The following is a 23,222-nucleotide window of genomic DNA, read 5'->3' as shown; positions in this document are numbered from 1 at the left end:
AATATTGCAGACGTACTATTAATCCTGTACACATGCATATCATGTTATGGGGACATGCTTAATTTTTAAACACTTCGTCAACGTAGGCTATCATACTATGTAATTGAGAAAATCACATTACGCTGGTCCGACCGGTATTTATGATAATAAATGAAAAGAGTCGCGAGAGCAAAATACCAAAGCCAAGATAGTTAAGAATTTAACGAACGTATACACATCTACATATATATATATGTAGTTATACACAAAATGAATACGTGGAAATTTGCCAAATGGTAATTATTCCAAGTATTATTATTATTATAGAGAAATAGGTAAGAAGAAGACAGTTTTATAATAATGAACCTTGAGTTACTTACTTGTTAAATGTTTATTTGTTATTATTATTAGTAGACTTGTCCTTGAATTTATATAGTTGTATATATATGTGTAAATTGTTAGAATATTTGTCCAAGAAATATAATCTTTTATTTTAACTGGTCCTTATAATGACTATTGTCCTTGCAATAAGTAATCGTACTAGAATTCGTCTGATCGTACGCTATATACGTATATATATATATGTATATATTGTGACGGTAAACGTCAAATTAGCGCTGATAACCTAACTTAATTGCTGCCTGGGAGGGCAGCACCTACCGGGGGGACGAAATACGTAACGAAGGAATTCGGCGCGCGGGCAGACGGAACGCGCGCGATTGAAACCGAACCAGTGAAGCACTGACCATCATTGCGTTCGCCCGCTTTTGTTTTCGCTATCGCCGATCCACGTGCCGTTAACACTAATACAATAAGGGAGGAACATTCAGCCCAGTGCCAGGACAGTAACCGCCGTTGACGTGGTGCCATACGTCTGCAGAGGGAAGGGACACGAGCCGCCTAAGGAGAGTGTGCGAGGTTTCGCCATCGAGGGCAAAACCGCGTGTGCGCGAATTCGCGACCTGCGAAAATAAACAAAACAGTTCCGCGCAGTGCGACTATTTATCGTCCGCTCCGTACGCCTGCAATAATAAGGTAAGCTGGCCAGCTTAATCTCACGACCGCGATTGCATGATTAACGATTAATTTCCGGCATTCGAAGCGTGCATGTAACGGCTCTAATAACAAAGAGCAGCGAGCATCCCGACAATACGTGTTGTCGATGAGCGAGCGTCGATGTAAACAAACCCGCGGGCCGACCTTATGTAGTATTTGAGTGATAATAAAAGGTTCTGTTCGTGTTACTAACAAGTGTTTTTCGACTCGCTTACTTCTTTTGCTTCCACTCACTTTCTTATAGGTTAATTAGAATTACCGGTTGACTGACGCCTGTCTCCGCATGCTCTCCGGACTACATTTTGAGCATAGATTATTACGTTCGCCCTTTCAACAAAGTCGCGTGAATAAAAATATAATTAAACGGTGTTACCCCGTTACATGGCGCCCAACGTTAAAGAACCTACGGTGTTTTTGATCGTTCAAAACACCGGTTCTCAATAGTGACCTTGCGCTCAGTCAACCAGCGACTTAGGTGGCAATCAAGTGTTGTTGTGCACACTTGATACCGAAGGCCACAATAGTAAACATAGCCTGTTAGTTAGCTTGCGAAGGCCCGCCGCGGCGTAAAAGTGTAAACAATAACTGTAAGCGCGTGCGAGTGCTACCGAACGACTCGTAAAAGCGTAAACACCAATAAATTTTGGAAGTTGCCGCAAATCAATAATATTGTACCCGTTGGCCCGGGGAAAACTAACACCAGCAATTTTCAAACGAAATTAATTCAATTTGGTAATTTTATTTGATATCGTGTTGTCTTAACGTAAATGTGTTTTTTTTAAATATTATTAGCTGCGGTTATTGGTGATTACGCAACGCTCGTTATAATATTTTAGATACTAACCAACACAGCCGCGCTAACAAACAGTTAGTGCGTCTGATAGGCAGGATCATTATATTGCGTATTAACGAGCGAAAAGTCTTTCGACAAATAAATCGTAAAACGCCCTTGATCAAGCCCAGTGTCGGCTAATAAAATTTTTGTTATTTGCATTTTGCGTACGAATTTTAATACAGCACTCGCACTCGTATAACAAACGTGTAAATTTTGCATAAAAATTAGTCGCAAGTCAACTAACAGAGAAAAATGGACCGCACTCAAACAGAAATAGAAAACTGGGTGTTGACGCTCCAGGAGGAGGAAATCGAAGATTACCTCGAACAACTGGAGCTCAAAACAAGCGGGACCAAGCTCTCGAGAGCTGCACGACTACATACCTGGCTACTCGGCGACTACTCCGCAGCAGATTTCGCTGGAGCCGACAACCAGCACAGCAGTCCAGCCAAAAGAGCCGCCCTACGCTCGGAACTAATTGTATCTCTATGCCAGGAACACACAGCATCCGAGCAGGAGGGGGAACATCCGCTAGCCCAGTCAATGCAGAGTGCGGAGGTAATATCGCGAGTACAGAAAACCGCGATAAACATCGCGAATGTCCTGGACAGCGGAGAGAACGTGAACAGTAATAAGAGTATTACGATAACAGCTGATGATGGCAGCCAGTTCCAACTTCCGCCGGCATTCGCGGTGATGATCCAAGACCTCATTTTCCGGTCAAGAGAAAATGAGAAGAAACTAAAGCTGCTAGACTCACTAGGATTGAATATGTCCAATTTAACAAAAATATTAGAAAAGATCCTCAGCAACAGCGTCAATGTAAAGGACCAATTGGAAAGTCAATCCGCCAGGATCAGCGCATTAGAAAACGCCGAAGACAGAAATATACGGCAAGACGATGCGAGTTGTTCCAACGAAGTGCAGCAACAGGAGAACACGCGTAGGAGCGTAGCATTCCAAGACACCTTCACATGCCATTACGACACCAGGCTACCCCAGAGCACTCCAGCTGGACCCAGACAGAGGCCCACGGGGGCCACCGGCCGGACCCCCCACCGGACGCCCCCTTTCGGAGAGGGTGGACAGCATCAACTCGGTGGAGTTAATGCTGAAGTGGACAACCATCCGCCGAGCATGTCATCCCACCAGACGTCAAACCCGTGGTCGATAACAAGAGACGTCGACCGCATTGTCCGAGGATGGAAGCTCAGATTCTCCGGAGAGGGCAATGCGAGCGTTGACACCTTCTTGTCAAGGCTGGACAGCTCGAGGAACAGCGCGGGACTTACGGAGGACGAGATGCTCCTGGCAGTATCCGAGCTACTCGTCGGTCCCGCCCTCGTCTGGTACGAGGCAATACGAAATGAATGGTTCTCCTACGCGGACTTCGAGGCAGACGCAAGAGCCTGGTTTGGGACCAGCAGGCAACAACAGCAGCGTCTAACGAAAGAGGTTCAAGGCCGATATCAGGGCCCAGACGAACCCGCGAACGTCTACATCGCCAACATTATGGGCCGGATGAAGCGACTGAACCCACCGATGACACCTGAATGCCAACTAGACCTGTTACACGCTAACCTCCTCCCGGAAATCCAGAGCCAAATACGGAGATCGGAAGTAGACTCCGTACGGACCCTGAACGACCTGGCCACGGCGGCCTAAAATAACTTGCATCAGCGAAGGATGGAGCGGACGGTACCAGACCCTCAGTCGACTCTATATCCTGAGTTGGCGTACCACCCCCGCACCGACGCGAGCAAGGGTCATAAGGGAAAGGTGGCATCTATGTCCGGTGACAAACCGGAAGTCAATGATAGGTTGGACCGTATGGAGAAGGTACTCGAGAAGGTGACGCACCAGGTCGTCTACACGCTGACGCCCTCGGGGGCGACACCTAACCCTAGCTTTGAATCGGTCGATGGCGAAAAGAAAGTCCTATCCTCCGATGTAGTGAACCAGATGCTGCTGTCACTCAAGGAGATATCGGAGGGGATAAAGGATATTCGCGCCGGTAAAAACCCGACTTCCGAGGACCGAGCCAGGAGGCCGGAGACTCCCCGCAGACGAGGAAGAGAGTTCGCAGGGCCGATCAAATGCGCCGAGTGTGGCCTACTGGGGTACTACAGGAAGTTCTGTCCCCAATGCAATAAGGGAAACGAGCCAAGGAGTGGTTAGTTGGGGTTGACCCCGCTCCTTCATCCCGTAACCCAAACCCCGTTGAAGAGATCTCGCGGCCTTCGTCAACACGGCCCGCGCCGCTAGTAGCGAGCGTGTTGAGCGACGAGAGCGAGAACTCCCTCAGTGACGCCAAAGATGAGCGCGGTGGTAGAGTGCAGGCGGAGAAGAAGGGTAATGACGTTAATAAAGCCAGAGACCCTAGACCAGCCGAGGCGGTAGCGTATGGATCGCACACTCCCTCGGGGGCACGGGCAAAGGCAGATAAATCGTCGAAACGTAACCCCATGGAAACTCCGATCGTCCGAACCAAGGGGGCTCGGACGACAAGTGACGTCACTCGACCACGCGACAGCACAGTGGCTAGCGCTACGATGTATAAGGAGCAAAGCCGGCACGATGCAGCAGAACAGCCACGACCGCATACACCCGCCCACGCACTCCCGGATCTCGCGAACTATGACCTCTAGAAGCCTCCCTGACCGATTCGCACGACCCTTACGCTCGCGTACAACCCCTCACGCACTCACGACCCGATCCGACACTCCCCCGGGGAGCTAGAAGCCCTTAAAGTTTCCAGCCGCGATCAGCTGATCGCAAGCCCTCGTTAGTTAAGGCAGGCCTAGCTAGACTAGAAGTAGGAGCGACCGAGCGCGTGAGAGCGAGCGAGACCGCCGATGCTAGACCGATCGGAAGCGAGCGAGGGGAATCGGTAAGACCAACGAGCGGTGGATAGAAGAGGATAGACAAGCGACACCATCTGACCGGCCAATCGTTATCGGCTTAGGGGTGGTTGGACTAATGAGTGAAAACCAACGCTATCTTCGCGACCAGTAGGCAAATTAGTCGCGAAGAACTGACCAATAAACAAATTGCGCGGGCAAAAGGTATTGATATAGACGGCGCTGAGACCCGGCTTAGCAACAAGCTAGCCAATAGACAATAACTAAGGGGAAGTAAGCTAGGAGAAGCGGCGCGTCGCCGAAAAACAGCGCGCCAGTAACCGTTAAGCCTCGACGGTGAGAAGTTCCCGCCGAGCCTCGCTGACGCGCGGTACTCGAGAAGCAGATAGAAAGCAGAGAGAAAGCAGATAGAAGCAGAGAAAGCAGATGGAAGCAGAGAAGTGAAAATTAGAAGCGAAAATAGAAGCGAAAGATAGCAGCGAGAAATAGAAGCGAAGAGTGAGAACAGAAAAGAAGTAGTGAGAGTAGTGAAGTAGTGAAGCAGTGAAGTAGTGAAGTAGTGAGAGTAGTGAAGTAGTGAAGCAGTGAAGTAGTGAAGTAGTGAGAAGTAGAGAAAATAGTATCAAAAGCAGCGATAGAAAGATAGTGATAGATTAGCGAAGCAGCAACAGTAGCAATAACGGCGACGCAAACGACAATAGTAGCGGCTGCTACAGCGGCCTTGGCGGCCGTAGCCGCGACAGTAATTGCTCGAAAATTTGACAGGAGTAAGTACCTTTTCCTACTACTGATTTTCTTTTGCATGACCGATGATCGCGAGATTGCCGCGCATTGCCGACCGCCGTGTTTCGGGAGTGCCGTACGACCTTTGCGCGTTCGATGATATGACATTCGCGCTTATTCATTGCTGACTTCCGAAAATCTCTTTGTCGAGCCGTTGTATTGTCATTGTCCGCAAGACGAAGTTGTCGCGTGATTACCGAACGCTCGCGGTTTCGGGAGTGCCGTATGACCTTCGCGCGCATTACGCCTCGCGATCATCTATGTTTGCCGTTTTCTCCGAGTTTTTCTTTGTCACGTCGTTTCATTGTCCCGCATCTGAAATTGTCGCATGATCGCCGAATGTCCGCGCGCGGGTATGCCGTATAACCTTCGCGCGCCCGTTGCCGTTGCTGTACATGTTTTCGCCGCCGACCTTCCGAGCATAGTTTTGCGCGTCGCCGTACTGTTGTCATCCGAGAAACGGGCTTCCTTAGAGTGCGCGTCTATGAATTCCTTTCCCGAGTCGACCTAAACATTACACGAGTCGTGCTAGACCTTCGTTTGACCGGCAGAATTCGGACATACATTGTCGTCCTTATTTTGTTCGCGATCGTCGCTACAAAGTGCCAACAACGCCGTGAACAATAACAAACCTTCGCGCGACCGACCGAATTCCTGAGCGCATTTGCTTCGAACGAGCTGGAATTTTCGTCGCGAATAAACAAACCGACATCGTGTAATCGTATCCGAAGTCCGAAGTATTCAACCGAATTATTGTCTGCCTAGATCGACTTCGCGTCGTAGTACGCCACTCGCGTCCCCCAGTAACCTAGACCAGGCTGACCATCGCGAGGGATAGATCACTGGGGCTGACCTGGGAAGTTTTCTTTTGCATAATAAATCTGAATTACCTTTACATCCGACTTGTTACTGACTACACCCACTTGATCGCCTCATCCCCCGTAGCCTTCGCGATCGGTTTGAGATCGGTAAGCGCGTGCGCGAATACCCCCATTGTCACCTAGCCGATAGCCGCCGTCGCGGCCACCACGCCACCAGTCCAGGGAAGGAGCTATCCCCTAAACTACTAGTCCGTCATTCGGGGCGCCCCTGTGACGCCCCCCTCGATGTACCCGCTTCTGGATTAGGAGCCGCCATGCCCCGAACTACACCTAGCTAACCGAACGAGCCGCAGCCGTGGGTGGCCCTGTAAACCACCCGTTGCCCCCCTTTCCCCTTTCGCTCGATACGTCTCCCCGCTTTAGACTCGAACGAACTCGTGGCCTAGGACTTCGCGCTCCCGCTTCATCCTTCACAGGTGATAGCCGGCCACGCGCGCAGAGCACCGACGGCGACGAGGAGGGAGGCAGCGGGGAAACCACCCGACCCTCACAGCGACCAGCAGGACTTTGCCGAGACCAGCCAACGTTGCAGCGCTACCTGCTCTCCTAACGCGAGAGCACGGTAGCTGGCGCCCAACGAAAATAAATAAAAGCTGCATACGTTGTCTCGGCTGACTGCGCGCCGCTGGCGACAGTGCGAGACCGGAGAAATACCTGTCGATTATTTTTCCCCTCCCTCTCCCCCGTCGCACTGTTTCCCGATATTCCCTGGAACAGGAGACGCGTTGGTGGCTACCGATGAAAATAGGGGATTTCCAGATACGGGCCCTCTATGATCCAGGGGCCTCCACCACAGCCATGGGTAGTAATGCTCTAGAAATAGCGTCTGTGCTAGGCGTCAGATTGGACACCACCCACACGGGTACAGCAGGACTATCAGACGGTCGTAAGTTAACGATCGTCGGTCACGCCCTGCTGCCATACACCGTGGGAGGATTGACGATGCCGACGAGAGTAGCCATCCTCCCTACCCTCGTCGAGGAATGTATTTTAGGAGTGAACTTCGTCAGGTTGTTCAGAGCGGGACTTGATCCCGACGATAACACGTTGCTGTTCAAGGGATCACAAGCCAAAATGGAGCTAGAAGTAGCTAGCTTGGAGGCTGGTCCGAGATTAGCTACAATCGGACTAGCCGAGGTAACGGCAACCCAACAGGCGATACTGCAGAAGACCGTCGATGAGGCCCTATCGCAAGCCCCTGCGGGCTTGGGATGTGCAGCAGGCATTGAGCACGAGATTCGAGTTGGTGATACGAAGCCAATCAAACAGCGATATTACCCGGTATCGCACAAGGTCGAGCAGGAGATGCATAGACTAGTAAGGGAAATGTTAACCCAAGGGGTAATCGAACCAGTGGACAGTGGCTAGTCAAGCCCAGTGGTTATGATACGCAAGAAGGACGGTTCGTACAGATTTTGTATTGACTTCAGAAAGGTCAACAAGGTCACCGAACCGAATGCGTATCCCCTACCGTTTATGCAAGATATATTAAGGCGTTTGCGAAACGCACGCTATATATCGACGCTCGACCTCAGCAGCGCGTATCACCAGATTCCACTCAAGACCGAATCTCGGCCAATTACGGCCTTTACCGTACCCGGACTGGGACATTACCAGTTCGTACGGATGCCGTTGGGCCTCTCGTACGCCGGCGCCACCTTCCAACGGTTGATCGATAGCGTGATCGGCCCCGAACTAGGCGAATTGGCTTTCGCCTATTTGGACGATATAATAGTGGTATCGTCCAATTTCGAGGATCACCTACGACACTTAAAAACCGTATTGGACAGGTTGTGCAAAGCTGGCCTCTCGATTAATCGAGAGAAGAGTATCTTCTGCAAGTCTGAAGCCAAGTACCTGGGCCTGTTGATCAACCGCGAGGGTATCAGACCAGACCCTGAAAAGGTGCGCTCTATCGTGGAGTACCCACGACCAGGAAACGTGCGACAGCTACGCACCTTCCTGGGGGTTGCTTCATGGTACCGCAGATTCTTGAGCGACTTCGCCACGCACGCTCAACCGTTAACGAGGTTAACAGGAAAAAAGAGCGAATATGTGTGAGGAGAGGACCAAGAACAAGCCTTTGCTAAACTTAAGGCACTCATGATATCCCTTCGGATTACCGGAACCCGATGGGCAGTACGTGCTGGAGACAGATGCTAGCGCCACAGGAATTGGTGCCGTCCTGATACAAAAAGTAGGAGACGGAGACCGAATCATAGAGTACGCTAGCAGAGTCCTTAATCCGGCTGAGCCAAACTACTCAGCTACGGAACGCGAGTGCTTGGCGGTCGTGTGGGCCATCCAAAAATTCCGCCCATACATAGAGGCGTACCGGTTCAAGGTGGTGACTGACCACAATAGTCTAAAATGGCTATACAACCTGAAGAACCCAATTAGACGTCTCGCCCGATGGGCCTTACAACTTCAAGGCCATACTTTCGAGATCGAATACCGAAAGGGGGCAGACAATGTGTTGCCGACGCCTTATCACGCGCTTTTGAGCCCACGAAGGCAGAGGTTGGCGCAATGGACCAGCCGAAGTCAAGGGACAGCGCCTGGTACACGGATCAATTCCGGCGCGTCGAGAGCCACCCAGAAACCCGAATTGGAAGGTTGTCGGCCGGGTGATGTATCACCGAAAGCCGAACTACGACCACCAAGAAGAAGACGGATACGGCGACGAATGGAAACTCGTCGTGCCCCCGGAGGAACGCAAAGTGGTGTTGTTCGAGAATCACGAACTAGAGACGGCAGGACACTTGGGACGCGAGAAGACCTTCGCCCGCGTCGCCCAATCCTATTACTGGCCGGGAATGTACACGGATGTTAAGGGATACGTCCAAAAGTGCCAGGTCTGCCAACAGTGCAAGGTCGAGCAGCGACCGCCGCGCGGGCTCATGCAGGACCGAACGTGGTCTATGCCTTGGCAAGTGGTCGCGGGCGATATTGCCGGACCCTTTCCGAAGAGCCCTCGAGGGCACGAATACGTCCTAGTATTCATCGACGTATTCACACGATGGGTCGAATGTATACCCATACGTAGTGCTAACGGCAAGACGATAGTGAAGGAACTCCGGGAACGGGTAATCCTACGTTTCGGTACGCCAAAGATCTTCTTGTCCGACAATGGTACCGAGTTCCGCAACCAGTTGGTAGACGGGTACCTAAGAGATCAGGGGGTAAAACAGACCTTCACCCCAACCTATACCCCGCAGGGTAACCCTACGGAAAGGGTTAACCGTACCTTGAAAACGATGATAACATCGTATCCGCAAGGGAATCACAGAGAATGGGAACATTGAACACGGCCGTCCATAGTTCCACCGGGGTCAGCCCTGCCATGCTCAACTACAGCAGACAACCGGGAGCCCCGAATACCCTTCGGAAACGGATGGACGAGCTCGCCGCGCAAGAGGAGAGTTTGCTTCGAATCGGGCAATGGAACGAGCACATGCAGAATAGCCGTTCCGCCGTTCAGCAGGCTCACGAGAGCGCTTCAGATGAGTCCCTGAGGCAGGCAAGGTATTACAACGCTAAGCGCAGGGACCACAGGTTTAAAGAAGGGGATTGGGTGTGAAAAAGGAATCGCGTACTGTCCTGCGCGGCGCAGGGCATTTCCGCGAAGCTAGCACCGAAGTTCATAGGCCCCTGTATCGTCACGAAGATGCTCGGCGCCAACTCATATCGCCTCGCCAACCAACAGGAAGAGGTCACGGAGCTGATACACGCTAAGGACCTCAAACCCTATTATGGGCGAGATGACGATATACCGGAAGATGGAATCCGACCACGAGATGACGACGAGACCTCTACCACCGAGGGAACCGAGGCGATAAGCGTCCCGCCCAATGCGAGCGATACAATGATACAAGGAAACGGGAGCGCCGACACTGCGGACAATCACTCCGAAATGACGACGCGACAACTCCGAGCTCACCTCGCCGTACTTGTCGTGGTCCCCCCAGCCGAGTCCCACTAAATACCTCTCCTACTAACGCGACGAAGCGCCCACGAGGAAGACCTCGTAAGTGCACGCGAACCACACACACTACACAACACCGACAGACTACTCGAGCCCCTCCTCCCATCATCGGGAAAAGGAAGAGAGGCAGACCACCGAAAACGACAACCGTGAATGCATGAGACACGGCGAACGAAGGACCTGGGAGACCGACGCCAAGGACCCCACCTTCGACTCCGGCGACGAAGGCCCTAGGCAGCCGAACAGGCGCCCACCTTCGATATCCAAAACTATTCAGGATACTAACTTGTTGGATTATTACAGGATGCAGATCACGCTCGAACAATTCGAGTAAGCGGCAGCCGCCCTCATCGGCTTGGACTTGGGTCCCGCCCTCCCGAGGAGGAGGAACGAGCACGGGTACGAGCTCACGAGAGCTCGTCATCCGTGCTCATCGAAGAGCTCCCGACAGCGGATCCTACCGCGATACCGTCGACGACTCCCGGCATCGCGCGCGGCGATACCACGCCGCTGCCCGGGCCCCCAGCGGGATCTATCCCGCTGAAGGCTCCGACGTCATCCGTTGGCACCCAGACGGAGGAGGGTGCCACCGACGCGACCTGGCGCCCCAGGTTCATTAGCCAGACACCCCCGTCTGGCGAACGGACCTGGGAGGAAATAGTTGAGGGGTTGAGGGAAGTCGAACAAGGCTGGGCGACCCTCAACGCCCTCCAACGGGCCGTGTACGCCGAATACGACGCGTACGCGGCCGCGGGACACCACCCAGACGATATGGACCACTGGGATAAGGTGGTGTCCCGCCGTCGCCAGTTCGCGTCGGCACTTAAAGAAGTGCAGCGGCGTCACCGCCAGGCCCTCGAGGGCCCGGCGAGTGACCTCCGCATTGGCCACTCCCAGTCTCCGATCGTCGGAGCCAGGCTAACGGCTCCGGAGATCAGGTCGGGAGCCACTTCGCGCCAGGGCTCACAGACGTGCGGGGTAAACCTGGTGGTAAACGTAGATGGCAGCCAAGGGGGTCAAGCAACGGGGCCCATCCTCATTAATGTGGTGGTGGGGCCCGCGGGTGAGGACCCCACGGTCGAAAGACCGTTGTGGTCCGCCCCGAACCGCAGGGACGGGTTGCCGCTGACCCCCAGAGAACGAGGCCTCCCGCGGGGCACCCTATCCCGCGCACAGTGGGAAGGGTGCAACGTGTGCCATTACCCCGGGGTGACCCGCACGGATCGCTGCCCCCGCGTGCGACGGCACGCCGACCTGGTCCAGGAGAGGCTGGGATGGGAGGCGCGCGGCCGTCCTCCACTCAACGACCAGGGAGAGGAAATGTCACCGAGACCAGCTAGGTGATCCTTCCCTGCCCCCGTGGGCAGGGCCACCGATATCTCGCCCTGCGATATAATAAAGAATAAAATTAAACATCACATAGACTATGACCCTTTATTATCCTTCCTCTTCTCCTCCTCGGAAGGGACAGCGCTAATGGAATTATCGTCAAGGATCCCGTGGGTCCAGACTGAAAGGGGGCTGTGACGGTAAACGTCAAATTAGCGTTGATAACCTAACTTAATTGCTGCCTGGGAGGGCAGCACCTACCGGGGGGAGGAAATACGTAACGATGGAATTCGGCGCGCGGGCAGACGGAACGCGCGCGATTGAAACCGAACCAGTGAAGCACTGACCATCATTGCGTTCGCCCGCTTTTGTTTTCGCTATCGCCGATCCACGTGCCATTAACACTAATACAATAAGGGAGGAACATTCAGCCCAGTGCCAGGACAGTAACCGCCGTTGACGTGGTGCCATACGTCTGCAGAGGGAAGGGACACGAGCCGCCGAAGGAGAGTGTGCGAGGTTTCGCCATCGAGGGCGAAACCGCGTGTGCGCGAATTCGCGACCTGCGAAAATAAACAAAACAGTTCCGCGCAGTGCGACTATTTATCGTCCGCTCCGTACGCTTGCAATAATAAGGTAAGCTGGCCAGCTTAATCTCACGACCGCGATTGCATGATTAACGATTAATTTCCGGCATTCGAAGCGTGCATGTAACGGCTCTAATAACAAAGAGCAGCGAGCGTCCCGACAATACGTGTTGTCGATGAGCGAGCGTCGATGTAAACAAACCCGCGGGCCGACCTTATGTAGTATTTGAGTGATAATAAAAGGTTCTGTTCGTGTTACTAACAAGTGTTTTTCGACTCGCTTACTTCTTTTGCTTCCACTCACTTTCTTATAGGTTAATTAGAATTACCGATTGACTGACGCCTGTCTCCGCATGCTCTCCGGACTAAATTTTGAGCATAGATTATTACATTCGCCCTTTCAACAAAGTCGCGCGAATAAAAATATAATTAAACGGTGTTACCCCGTTACAATATATATATATAATAATACGTTTATTGTTCCTATTACTTTCGTCACGGGTATACGTTAATCACTGATGAAAAGAATATAAATATACTGGTTTTAGGAAATAATAATAATAGAAACTGGTTGATAAGAAACTGAGATGAAAACTGTAAAAAAAAAACGAATAAAAATTGTACGTAATTCTGAAGAGGATTTGAACTGTAACACGACTGGACGTGATTAACTCTGGCTCGAGACTGATTCGTTAGGCGTGGGCGATACAGTAATGCGGCGCGAGAGTGTTACTACGCCGTCATTGCATTACGACGCGGCCACCGAACCGCCCACACGTATGAATAACGAACACACGTAACCGAACGCGCTGAATGCGTATGACTAATACGCGCGGCGCAATTATACATAATACTAATACATATAAAAAATTGAATTTAAAAGTTGTCACTTAACAACCATCAACAATATCAGTAAATGGAATCTTAAAATTAAAATGGATTTGGATAAACCGTTTATCTAAACTTTTGATAGTCAGACTTTCCGGAATATTAGTAAACAGGGATGAGACATCAAGAGAAACTAAAATGTGATCATTTGGAATAAATAGAGAATTTAGTTTATATATAATATAGTTTAATTTTTGAATAATTTAGCAATAGCAAATAACACAAGAAAAAATTTGAATATTTTTCTCAACTTGTCTATGAATAGCATAGTTTGTTTGACGCTATCTAACATAATTTTTGAAACTACTTGGTTTTTCATATGGAGTCCAAAGTCGCATCAGCACAAAGAAATCTAAAAATGATAACCGTATTGAGCGCAAATTCCAGTCAATTTATTTCCAGTTGTTGAGTTGCTGAAAATTGCTGATAGAAAGCGAAATTCATAACGCCTATCAATGTAATTGTGGACCATTTTCAGTCGGCTGTGGTGCGCGCATGTCAATCCTCCTGCAGCTCCCCACTCACCACGCTACATTCTATATTCTAAAGCCAGCCGCTCATTGGTTGTTCTTTAAAATTAATTCTCTCATTATCTAATTATCAAAAATTTTTCTGAATAATTTTATCTTAAACAATTTTTTTGATGAATCCAGTGATATAAAATTCATTCAATGTTTTAGAATCACCCTGTATATCTCGATTAACATATTCAATTAACTAGTATTTTTCATTATAGATGATAATTTAAATAATTTAACTAGTTTCCTGATTAACTGAAGTAGAATATATAAATAATTTTTCAATAATAAAGTAGATTTGAAGTACAATGGTTAAAATTTCATTAGTATGAAACTTCATAATTAGCATTTTTAATTGAGAATGAGCACTAAAGTTTATGAGCGCGTAACTCGTTAGCGGTTCGATAGTAATTTTGTGGGTACTTTGACGACAAAATAATACGTTTGTGTTTGAAATTCCGAAATTTTTCCAGGATGACATTGCTGATGAGTTGATGAGGTTGACAAGGGACACGCACAAGAGACACTAGTGCAACGACGTTAACAAACAGTTAGCGTCAGTCGGTAGGTAGGATTTTTTTTTTAATTTTATTTTGTTTAACGTCGCTCTATTTATGCTCCATCAGTGCTAATCAGCGACGATATTTAATATAGTATTTAATATTTAAAATTAAATATATTAAATATTTAATATTAAAAATTAAATATATCAAATATTTAATATTTAATATATTTTTATATTTAATAATAATGTAATAGAATTTTTGTTTATATTGCAAATATGAACAAAAATAAGCATATGTATGTCCATGAGTTCTGTGCAAAAAGCTAATAAATGAATGCCAAGCGGTATATTTAAAGAAAAAACCATCAATTTTTTAAAGTTAGTATACTAAAGCGCAATTAGTCGTTATTTTCGGAGAGCGCTATAATTGAGAAAGTCATGCCTTATAATCTCAAACATTTCTTACATCCAATACCATGAAGGATATTAAGTAAAATCTTAAAAAATGGATCCTGGCTAACAGGCCAAATATCAGACCATTTGGAAACATTCTTCGCAGAGACATGGGTCACTATTGCAGGAGGCAGCCAGACTCCCCAACGAACAAAAGCATTTTTCAGTCAGTTTCAATGCGCTAATTTCGAATTTCAAGTTATTATGATCATTTAATACGTATTTGTTAAGTTAATTTAATTTACAAGTAACTATCACTAGTATTTTGCAATAAATAAATATGATGTGAATTTGAATATATAACAGCGATCCTAGCACGTTAAGAAAGAGAAGCAAGAATTTGACACTTTCATAACTGAAATTTAACAGAGTTATCAATAAATAAAAGTTGTATAACTTATTTAAACATTTAAAATTGCGTTGCGAGATAGCGATTCAACTCTACATACATGTAAAATTACTATAATTAGAATTGTTGATTTTATAATAACAAAAAGAATGATTTGCGAATTCATTATTCAATTATTATTCAAAAACTGTTTGTTAAATTGGTGATTTTGATTTTAAATAAGGTTCCGCGTATCATAAGTCACTTTTTGGTAAACAAAATTCCAATAATTTTATTGTAAATTTTGTGCTATTTACTTATTTATCTTTAATCGTTTATAACTAGAGGCGATTTTTCCTTGAAAAATGATTTATACTAAAAAAATCATCATCTTAGACTTAATTTTTTAAATCGCCAACTTTTAACTTCGCGCGCGCCATTTCGCGACAAAACTTGTTTAAGATTTGTGCAAATAACGAAAATAGCGTTGTAGAAGCTACCAAGTGTAATAAGGAGCCTCTTTCGCAAGTATAAATTCGCTCGTCGCTGCGGCAAGAAAGGACTTCAAATCCTACCTCCCTTAGCACTGCGAGCACTGTTTGTAAATAAAGACTTAGTCATTTCCTAAGATCTGATTTCATTATTCAGTCAGCCCTGCTATCCTTCTCTCCTATATGATAGTCTAAGAGCTCAACTCATAAAACCTTCTCTCTTGTGAGAAAAAAGTAACCTTAGACTATTTCCTCTCTTGATAAAAGTAATATAGCCTAGAAATTCGACTGAGTATTTGTTGCATTGTCGAGCCTTTCCCCGATAGATGCAACAATACTTAGCCGTATTTCAAACGGCCCGTCGAAGTAGCGAACTGCATAGATCGATACTATGTTTGCTGTTCGATGATTGATTCAATAGCGATTTTGAAATACACCAACAACTGTTATTTCGGTCATATCAGGCATCTATGTGTCAACTTCTTGCTTGCTCTCGAAAACGCGATTTATAAATATATTTTTGTCCGAATTTTATTATAACGTAACATAAGATAAAAGGTTACTGTACATATAATTGGTAACGCTTAGAACAAGTTTAATCTCAGCTCGTTATGTCTCTCTCTCTTCCCGCTAAGTTAAATGATAATACTATAGTATTTATATTTTCTATTTTTAATGCGTCTTAGCAGCATCAGCAGACGATAGCTGAAACACAGGTGCGAGAAAGCGCCAGTAGAGAGAGTAGTGCAGGGGCGTGCGTGTGGGTGTACATGGAGGGGTGACGAGCCGCGTACCACAAAAAGCTGCATGACAAAGGGCCGGTAATAATCTGTCTGACTACGAGCTGAGAAGGCGCATTTTGTTTTCAATCTATGATTCGTTTCACCCTGTAGCTTTTCATGTTGCGTTTGGCCTGGCCTAATTTTCCGTGCGTTTAAGTGGGTGCACTTGTGTGAAAGAAGCAATAGTAATTACAATTCCTAGCATGCGACGGAGACGAGGTGGCAATAATGCTAACCGCCCATCATCATCGTTATATGTGCGCCTGTATCTCTATCAAGGGCTATGCCTGGCGATCTTTTCGTCTCTTTCTTTGTCTAGCTCGCTTCTCTCTTCTTGCCTAGCTCGCTTCTCTCTTCTTGCCTAGCTCGCTTCTCTCTTGCTCTTCTACGCTACTTAACGCCTGTACATTTTGATAATTTTATATAAATATTTTATTTACATACACGTCGTTTATGCTAGTTCTTTTGCATTCCTGACTCTCCCTTCCTACACTTTCCATTATTTTTCGCAATTTCAGCCGCGCGATTCACGGCGCTCTCCGCAGACCCTTGCTGAAATCACAGTAAATCTGACGGCAATCTGGACTACTGGATCGGGTCTCGTATTACTTTTGTATGATCCTGCAATAAGCTAAATCGAAGCACATTTTTTCTTTCATTATCTTCAATTTTATTGTAACAGTCTAAATCCCCATTACACCCTATTTTAACCCCTTAAATTACCGTATGAGCAACTGAAAAAATATGTGTAATATTTTTTATACTCTATACGTATGCAAAGTTTAAAGAAAATTAATAACGGACACCCTCCTGCCTTCTCTTATCATTGAAGGTCATGTCAAGATCATTTAACGATCGAATTTTTACATTTGAACAGGAACTTCTATATTTGTTCAAAAATTTAGAATATCCGTTCCAGAAATTATTAGAATCATAAATGATCTTAAAACAACCTCATTTAATTGAAAATCAAATAATCATTGCTTCTGAAGTTAAATCAATATCATTTTATATTTAACTCGCATAGTCAATATGAATTTCTACTGGTACATAATGCTTTACTACGGTAATAATATGAGGGAGTCACATTTCGAAGACTTTTCACTGTGCAGGATTAAATTATTATCAAAGTGACCTTTTTATGAATAAATTTTTAATTTAAGTAAAATTTTGTTAATTCTATAGAAAACTATCTTACATTATACAGTACATAATTTACAACTTTCAATATGGTTGACAACACTCTTGCGGAAATTGTTAATATGCTGTTGATTTACTTTTATTGACTGACTATGTACTGAGATACCGGCATGAATATTACTAAATACCATTAAAATACCAATAACGTATCGGCATAACATTACGTCGATACTATTAGAACTCTAAAAATACGAGCTCGAAATGGTGTGTGCATGCATCTTTATTATACAATAATGTTAAAGTAGGTTACGCGTAGTGTTCTGAGAAAAAGACGAACCCAAGAATGTAAAGTAACTACCTGAGCTCGAGATTCATACGGTAACTAAATAAGTTCTAGTTAAGTCTAAACTATAAAAAGTAATTGTTTCTCAATACAGTCAGGTTACATTTAAAAATATAGACCATAGAACTTCAAATGTAACCTAACAAATCATGATTATTTAGACATGCTATTTCATTCAAGATAGCATCGAATATCTCCACTGTGAATAAATATGAAGATAGTTAAGTAATAAACTGTAACTCGAAGGGATCTAAGTAATTTTAGTTACAGCAGCAAAATAAATATTGATAAGATTCCGGCAAATAAAAAAAGAAACATTGTAATGCACTTAAAATGTGAGATAAATTTTGTTATTAAAGTAGTGAAACCTAAGATCGTTTGAGATAATCATTCAGAGTATTACAAATAGTACTCGTATACAAACCATGACAGAAAATTGTAAAATTATGTAAAATAAAAATATTTGAACTAATCATTACCTATAGTATTGAAGTCTAAGGGTACTGATCTAGATGTTGGGAAGAATTGCTGTACACCAACTGATTTCTTCTCAATATCAATATTTGGTAGAGTAGCTTGTGAAACTTTCAACTTTTTCGCTTGATCACATTTTTCAAGCCATTCTTTCTTCAAGAATATGAAACAGAATAAACAATTCTTAAATATACATATATATATGTGTGTGTGTGTGTGTGTGTGTGTGTGTGTGGTATATGTATAACATAATTTCATGGAATCACAATTGTTATAGTTATGTATATATTTATTAATATAAAATTGTGTATAAATACATTATAACGACTTTGCTCGTTAATTTTGCAAAATTGTCGCAAATAAGAAAATAGATCAAACAGGCATGACGACAATTCTTTTTCGGCCCACGTAACGGTCTACGAGGGCGCAAGAAAAGGACAGTGCAAGGAAGGAACAAGTGGAGAAAGAGAGAGAGATAAAATGACTTTATTTCCTCCTTGGGATATAACACCGTCTGAAGGGAATAATACAATAATTTGATACATAATTTTCAAAGTTCGGTAGTTCGTAAATATTGAGCTTAAGGACTAGTTAACACAATTCATAGAATTGACATAATATTAAAAGTTGAACTAAAGATTTTCGTAACAATAATATGGAGCTTATACTAGTGAGATGGAATATGTGAATGAATTTAAATTAATGGACAGGACTAGTAAAATGATAAATATATGACACATATTGAATATTAAATATGAATTGGAGGCCTGCAATGGCTCGGTCGGTAGGGCGACGGACTCGCACCCGGTAGGCCCGGGTTCGATTCCCAGTCCCTGCTAATTGATACAACCACCACTGAAAAAAGTTTCATGTGCTTTGTTCTCAAACACATTGCAAGCCTCCGTCGCTGATTAGCACTGATGGAGCATAAATAGAGTGACGTTAAATAAAAAAAATGAATTGGCTTGGAGATCATAAATCTGTAGCATTTTAAGTAACGACTAGGCGAGGAATTAATCATAACATGAGAAATCGATATCTGTGTTGAGGATCGGGAAGATCAGGCGACGGCCAAGAACTTTTAGAAAGTCATCATTACGATTGAAAGCTGCTAGGTTTACAAGTTTCATGTTTGCAAATAAGTGTATAACGATAATTAAAAGAATGATGCATGCTTCTCAACTTCCAGCTTAACCCATTAACACCGAAAAAGCCAAGAATCTTTACTTTGCGATTATTATTAAAGTACTTAAATATCAAGAATATGTCTAAAAATGACTTACTTTATGTTTTTGGGGTCGCTCTACAAGATTCTAAAATCAAAAAGATGATTAAATTTCAAGAAAAAAAAATATGGCGACTTTTTTTCGAAAAAAAGCACTGCAAAAATTGTCGAGAAAAATTAAAAAATAAAATTTTCTATCAAAATAACATGTTTTTATTCAACAAAAATGAACACGAGTTTGCACAAACATTTCAAACTTTTGAAATATGACTTATAAAAATTAAAAATTCCAAAATGTACATCTTCAAATGGCGGCGAAGTAGAAATTTCTTTTTTTAATTCACAAGCGTTTTTCTCGAAAACTAAAGACTGGCGAAAAATTTCTAGAAACAAAAAAGTCTTAAAATTGGCCAAGAAATACTCGCAAATGTTTTCAGAAATTTTTTAGACAACTTTCGACTTTTTGGAAAATCCGGAAACAATTCGTTAAAGGTTTCAATAATTTTGTTCTCAAAAACAAATGACTTTAGCAAAAAATTTCTAAGAACAAAAAAGTCTTAAAACCAGTCCAGGAACACTATCAAATTTTTTCAGAATTTTCAGAGATATTTTTGGAAAATTGGATTTTCCGGATTTTCCAAAAAGTCGAAAATTGTTTCAAAAAAATCTTAAAAAATTTGAGGGTTAGTCCGCCGATAAGTGTGGCTATTGTTGTTTTCCCGAGTGTTCGGCAAAATCGCCATCGCAGGCCTACCACGAGGTCGTGGAATCCATCTATCCGATAGGATTAGCAGGACGACGGAGAAGATCTCTTTTCCAATTAGGAGAAACGGCAATCCAAGCTACCAGAGGCGATACTGATCTGCTCCCGTGATAGTGCGATTGTTCACGCAAGGTAAGCTGGCCAGCTTCGTGTCGCGATTTTTGTTAAACAACCGCGCTTGATTACTCTCCCCTCACACCGGCGATTATGAGAAAATCGGTAGCGAGCATGCAAAAAAATATCGCGAACGAGAGACTATAAACGAAATGCAGATGCGTAAGATTTTCGCGCGCGCCGCATAAGCTAAATGCGCGGGCTAATCGTATTGTAGATTACATAGAAAATAAACTAGCTCGTGTATGATTGAAACGTTAATTTATTGTTGTCTTTGCTATTAGTAAGTTGGTTGACTGACATCCGTCCTCTTCTGATCTTCGGTTAGTTAACAAAACTTGATTGTTTCGATCTCGTCGCGCGCATTCCGGTACGACTGCGCATCTGGTAAGACAAAGAAATAAAACGGAATTTACACCCCGTTACATGGCGCCTAACGTAAAAGAACTAGCAGCGTTTATGATTGCTTAAAACGCCGGTTCCATTAGACATTGACCATACGCTCAGTCAACCAATGACCCAGATGGCAATAAGTGTTGTAGTGCACACTTTGAACGCATGCCACATAAAAAATAAAGCAAACTGTAATCTAACTCACGAAGGCCCACCGCGACGATAGTTTTTAAACATTCAGTGTAAGCGCGTGCGAATCCGACCGAACGACTCTTTGGAAGCTGCCTCGTAATCACCAATAGGTTTTGAAGGTTGTCAAAGTACGAGGGTCGTTTGAAAAGTCCGTGTAAAGTCAGAGAGATGGCGCTACTAGTGCGTATCAAGGTTATTTTCAGTTATTTTCAGTGAAGACGATGATTACCTCGTACCTGCACGGGAATCATAAAGAGTGGGACCGAGTCTTGCCTGAACTCGCGTTCGCACTGAATACTGCTATCCACAGCTCCACGGGAACAAGCCATGCTATGCTCAATTACGGGAGGCAACCGGAAGCCCCGAATACCCTCCGTAGACAAAGGGACGAGCTTGCAACCCGGAAGGAAGACTTGTTCCGAATAGGGCAATGGAATGAACATATGAAGAATAACCGATTCATTATTTAGAAAGCCCGAGAGATTACCTCTAATGAATCCCTTAGACAGGCGAAATATTATAATGCCAAGCATAGGACTTCGGGATTCAAGGAAGGGGACTGGGTATGGAAAAGAAACTGCATACTATCCAGTGCGACACAGGGTATTTCGCAAAGCTAGCGCCGAAATTCGTGGGCCCTTACGGGATCATTAATGTACTCGGAGTCAATTCGTACCGCCTTGCCAACCAACAGGAAGAGGTTAAAGAATTGGTCCACGCCAAAGACCTTAAACCTTATTATGGACGGGAGGACACCTTGTCAGAAGATGAAACCCGAAGGCGAGATGACGACGATATCCCTACCACCGAGGGAGCCGAGGCGACGAATCATCCTCCTATTCAGGAGTATTATCATAGAGCGGATCAGATTTAAATAGAATACTGATTGTCAGCGAATCACGCATGTATAGTGCAATGCCTCCACCTTTTTTGCTTATATGATCAAATCGTAAGAATTGGAAATCAAACAGCTGGAGATGCGTGTTTGGGATATCGGGGTTGAGAATATTTCAGTAGTAGCTATTAAATCATAATGACACGTGGAGATAGCTGTTTGTAATATTATGATATGAGATGATGTGTTGAGCTGATTCACATTTATGTGGCTGATAGTAATATAGTGCAGGTGAGATGAGAGAGAGACATGCTTAATCTGATTCGTATTTGAATTTAATGGTCACGAAAAGAGATCGTCAGGTTCTGTATTAAAGTTCACAGCGTACGTGTCCGCGATCTGCATGGGAATGAGAGTTTGAGCACTTGGTTGATGGGAGGAGTGAATTATAAAGGAACGATTTCTCCACTTTTTGTTTCGATACGTTTAAGAGTGAGGCTGGGAATGGATTATGGGACTGAGGTAGCTGTTTTCCGTATATAAACCATAAGGTTAGATGAAATAGGCGGATTGTATCCAAGATTTTTCGATTTGGCCTGCACAGCTACAAGGAGCTTGTGCACTGGATTCGGCCAAAGTAACTTTAGAAAGATCTTGGTATGCAGGCCAGTAATAAATAACACTAACATTAGTATCCGCGAGTGCACTTAAGCATCGAAGGATGTTATCACGATCTATGGAGTTTGTGCGTTTAAATACGAAAAAGTTCAAGTCAGATTTTCCTGTAGATGATATTAGTTTTTGCTTGTCGAGTCCTATAGATCTAGTGACGAGTTGCTCGAACCTGTAGAAGGGGATAGGAAAAACCCAAAACACGAAGGACAAGCTTGACCGCTCACGAGAGATCAAACTTGAGCTCATCTAGAAAGCCAATTACTCAAATCTGACACTCATCACGGAACGCTAAGAAGTTTAGTTGTTTTCTAAATAAATCTCTTCCCTTCCTTTCATTGCGAGCAAGAAGGTTTTGGAGTAAACCTGTGACCTGCTCATGTTGTGCCTTAGCCCAATCTGGTGGAAACCTACCGTCATCACCAGCTTGATCATCCATGCTACCCAGGAAGCATGGATGATCAAGCCGAGCAGCAAAACCGAGGATACCACACATGACTACTTGGCTACTTAAGTAGGAGGGAACGAGGCGGAGCGCTTCTTAGAAGGGAACCACCCCAACCCGACCTCACCGATTTGAATGATTTTGGGATATGTTGTAGTACTTGAAAAAAAAATAGATACATGTTTTTTTTATCGGCCTATAAGGGCTTTTAAGGAGTGAATTCGACCCTGAAAATCAACCCCTAAAATCAGATTTTTAATATTTCTCAGCATCAAATGAATATTTTTCAGTAAACTCGACGTTAAAAAATTTCTTATAAAAAGGCGCTTTTAAGGACATAACATTTACACCGAAGGGTTGCAACC

General features: G+C 44.9%; 1 protein-coding gene across 3 annotated transcripts in view; it reads right to left on the bottom strand.

Moving 5' to 3' along the window:
* LOC131664129 (exocyst complex component 8) overlaps positions 1 to 23,222 on the bottom strand; it is a 315,864-nt gene that overhangs the window by 228,772 nt on the left and 63,870 nt on the right. For all 3 annotated transcript variants that reach the window (XM_058935031.1, XM_058935013.1, XM_058935022.1), the window contains one exon: positions 18,224 to 18,371. In XM_058935031.1, coding sequence (XP_058791014.1) covers positions 18,224 to 18,371 — 148 coding nt within the window. The remainder of the gene's footprint in view (positions 1 to 18,223; positions 18,372 to 23,222) is intronic.

The sequence above is a fragment of the Phymastichus coffea genome, unplaced genomic scaffold (assembly GCF_024137745.1).
Source record: "Phymastichus coffea isolate CEN01 unplaced genomic scaffold, Cenicafe_Pcof_1.1 PCOF00003, whole genome shotgun sequence".
Lineage (NCBI taxonomy): Eukaryota > Metazoa > Arthropoda > Insecta > Hymenoptera > Eulophidae > Phymastichus > Phymastichus coffea.
This window is presented reverse-complemented; position numbering and strand designations above follow the sequence as displayed.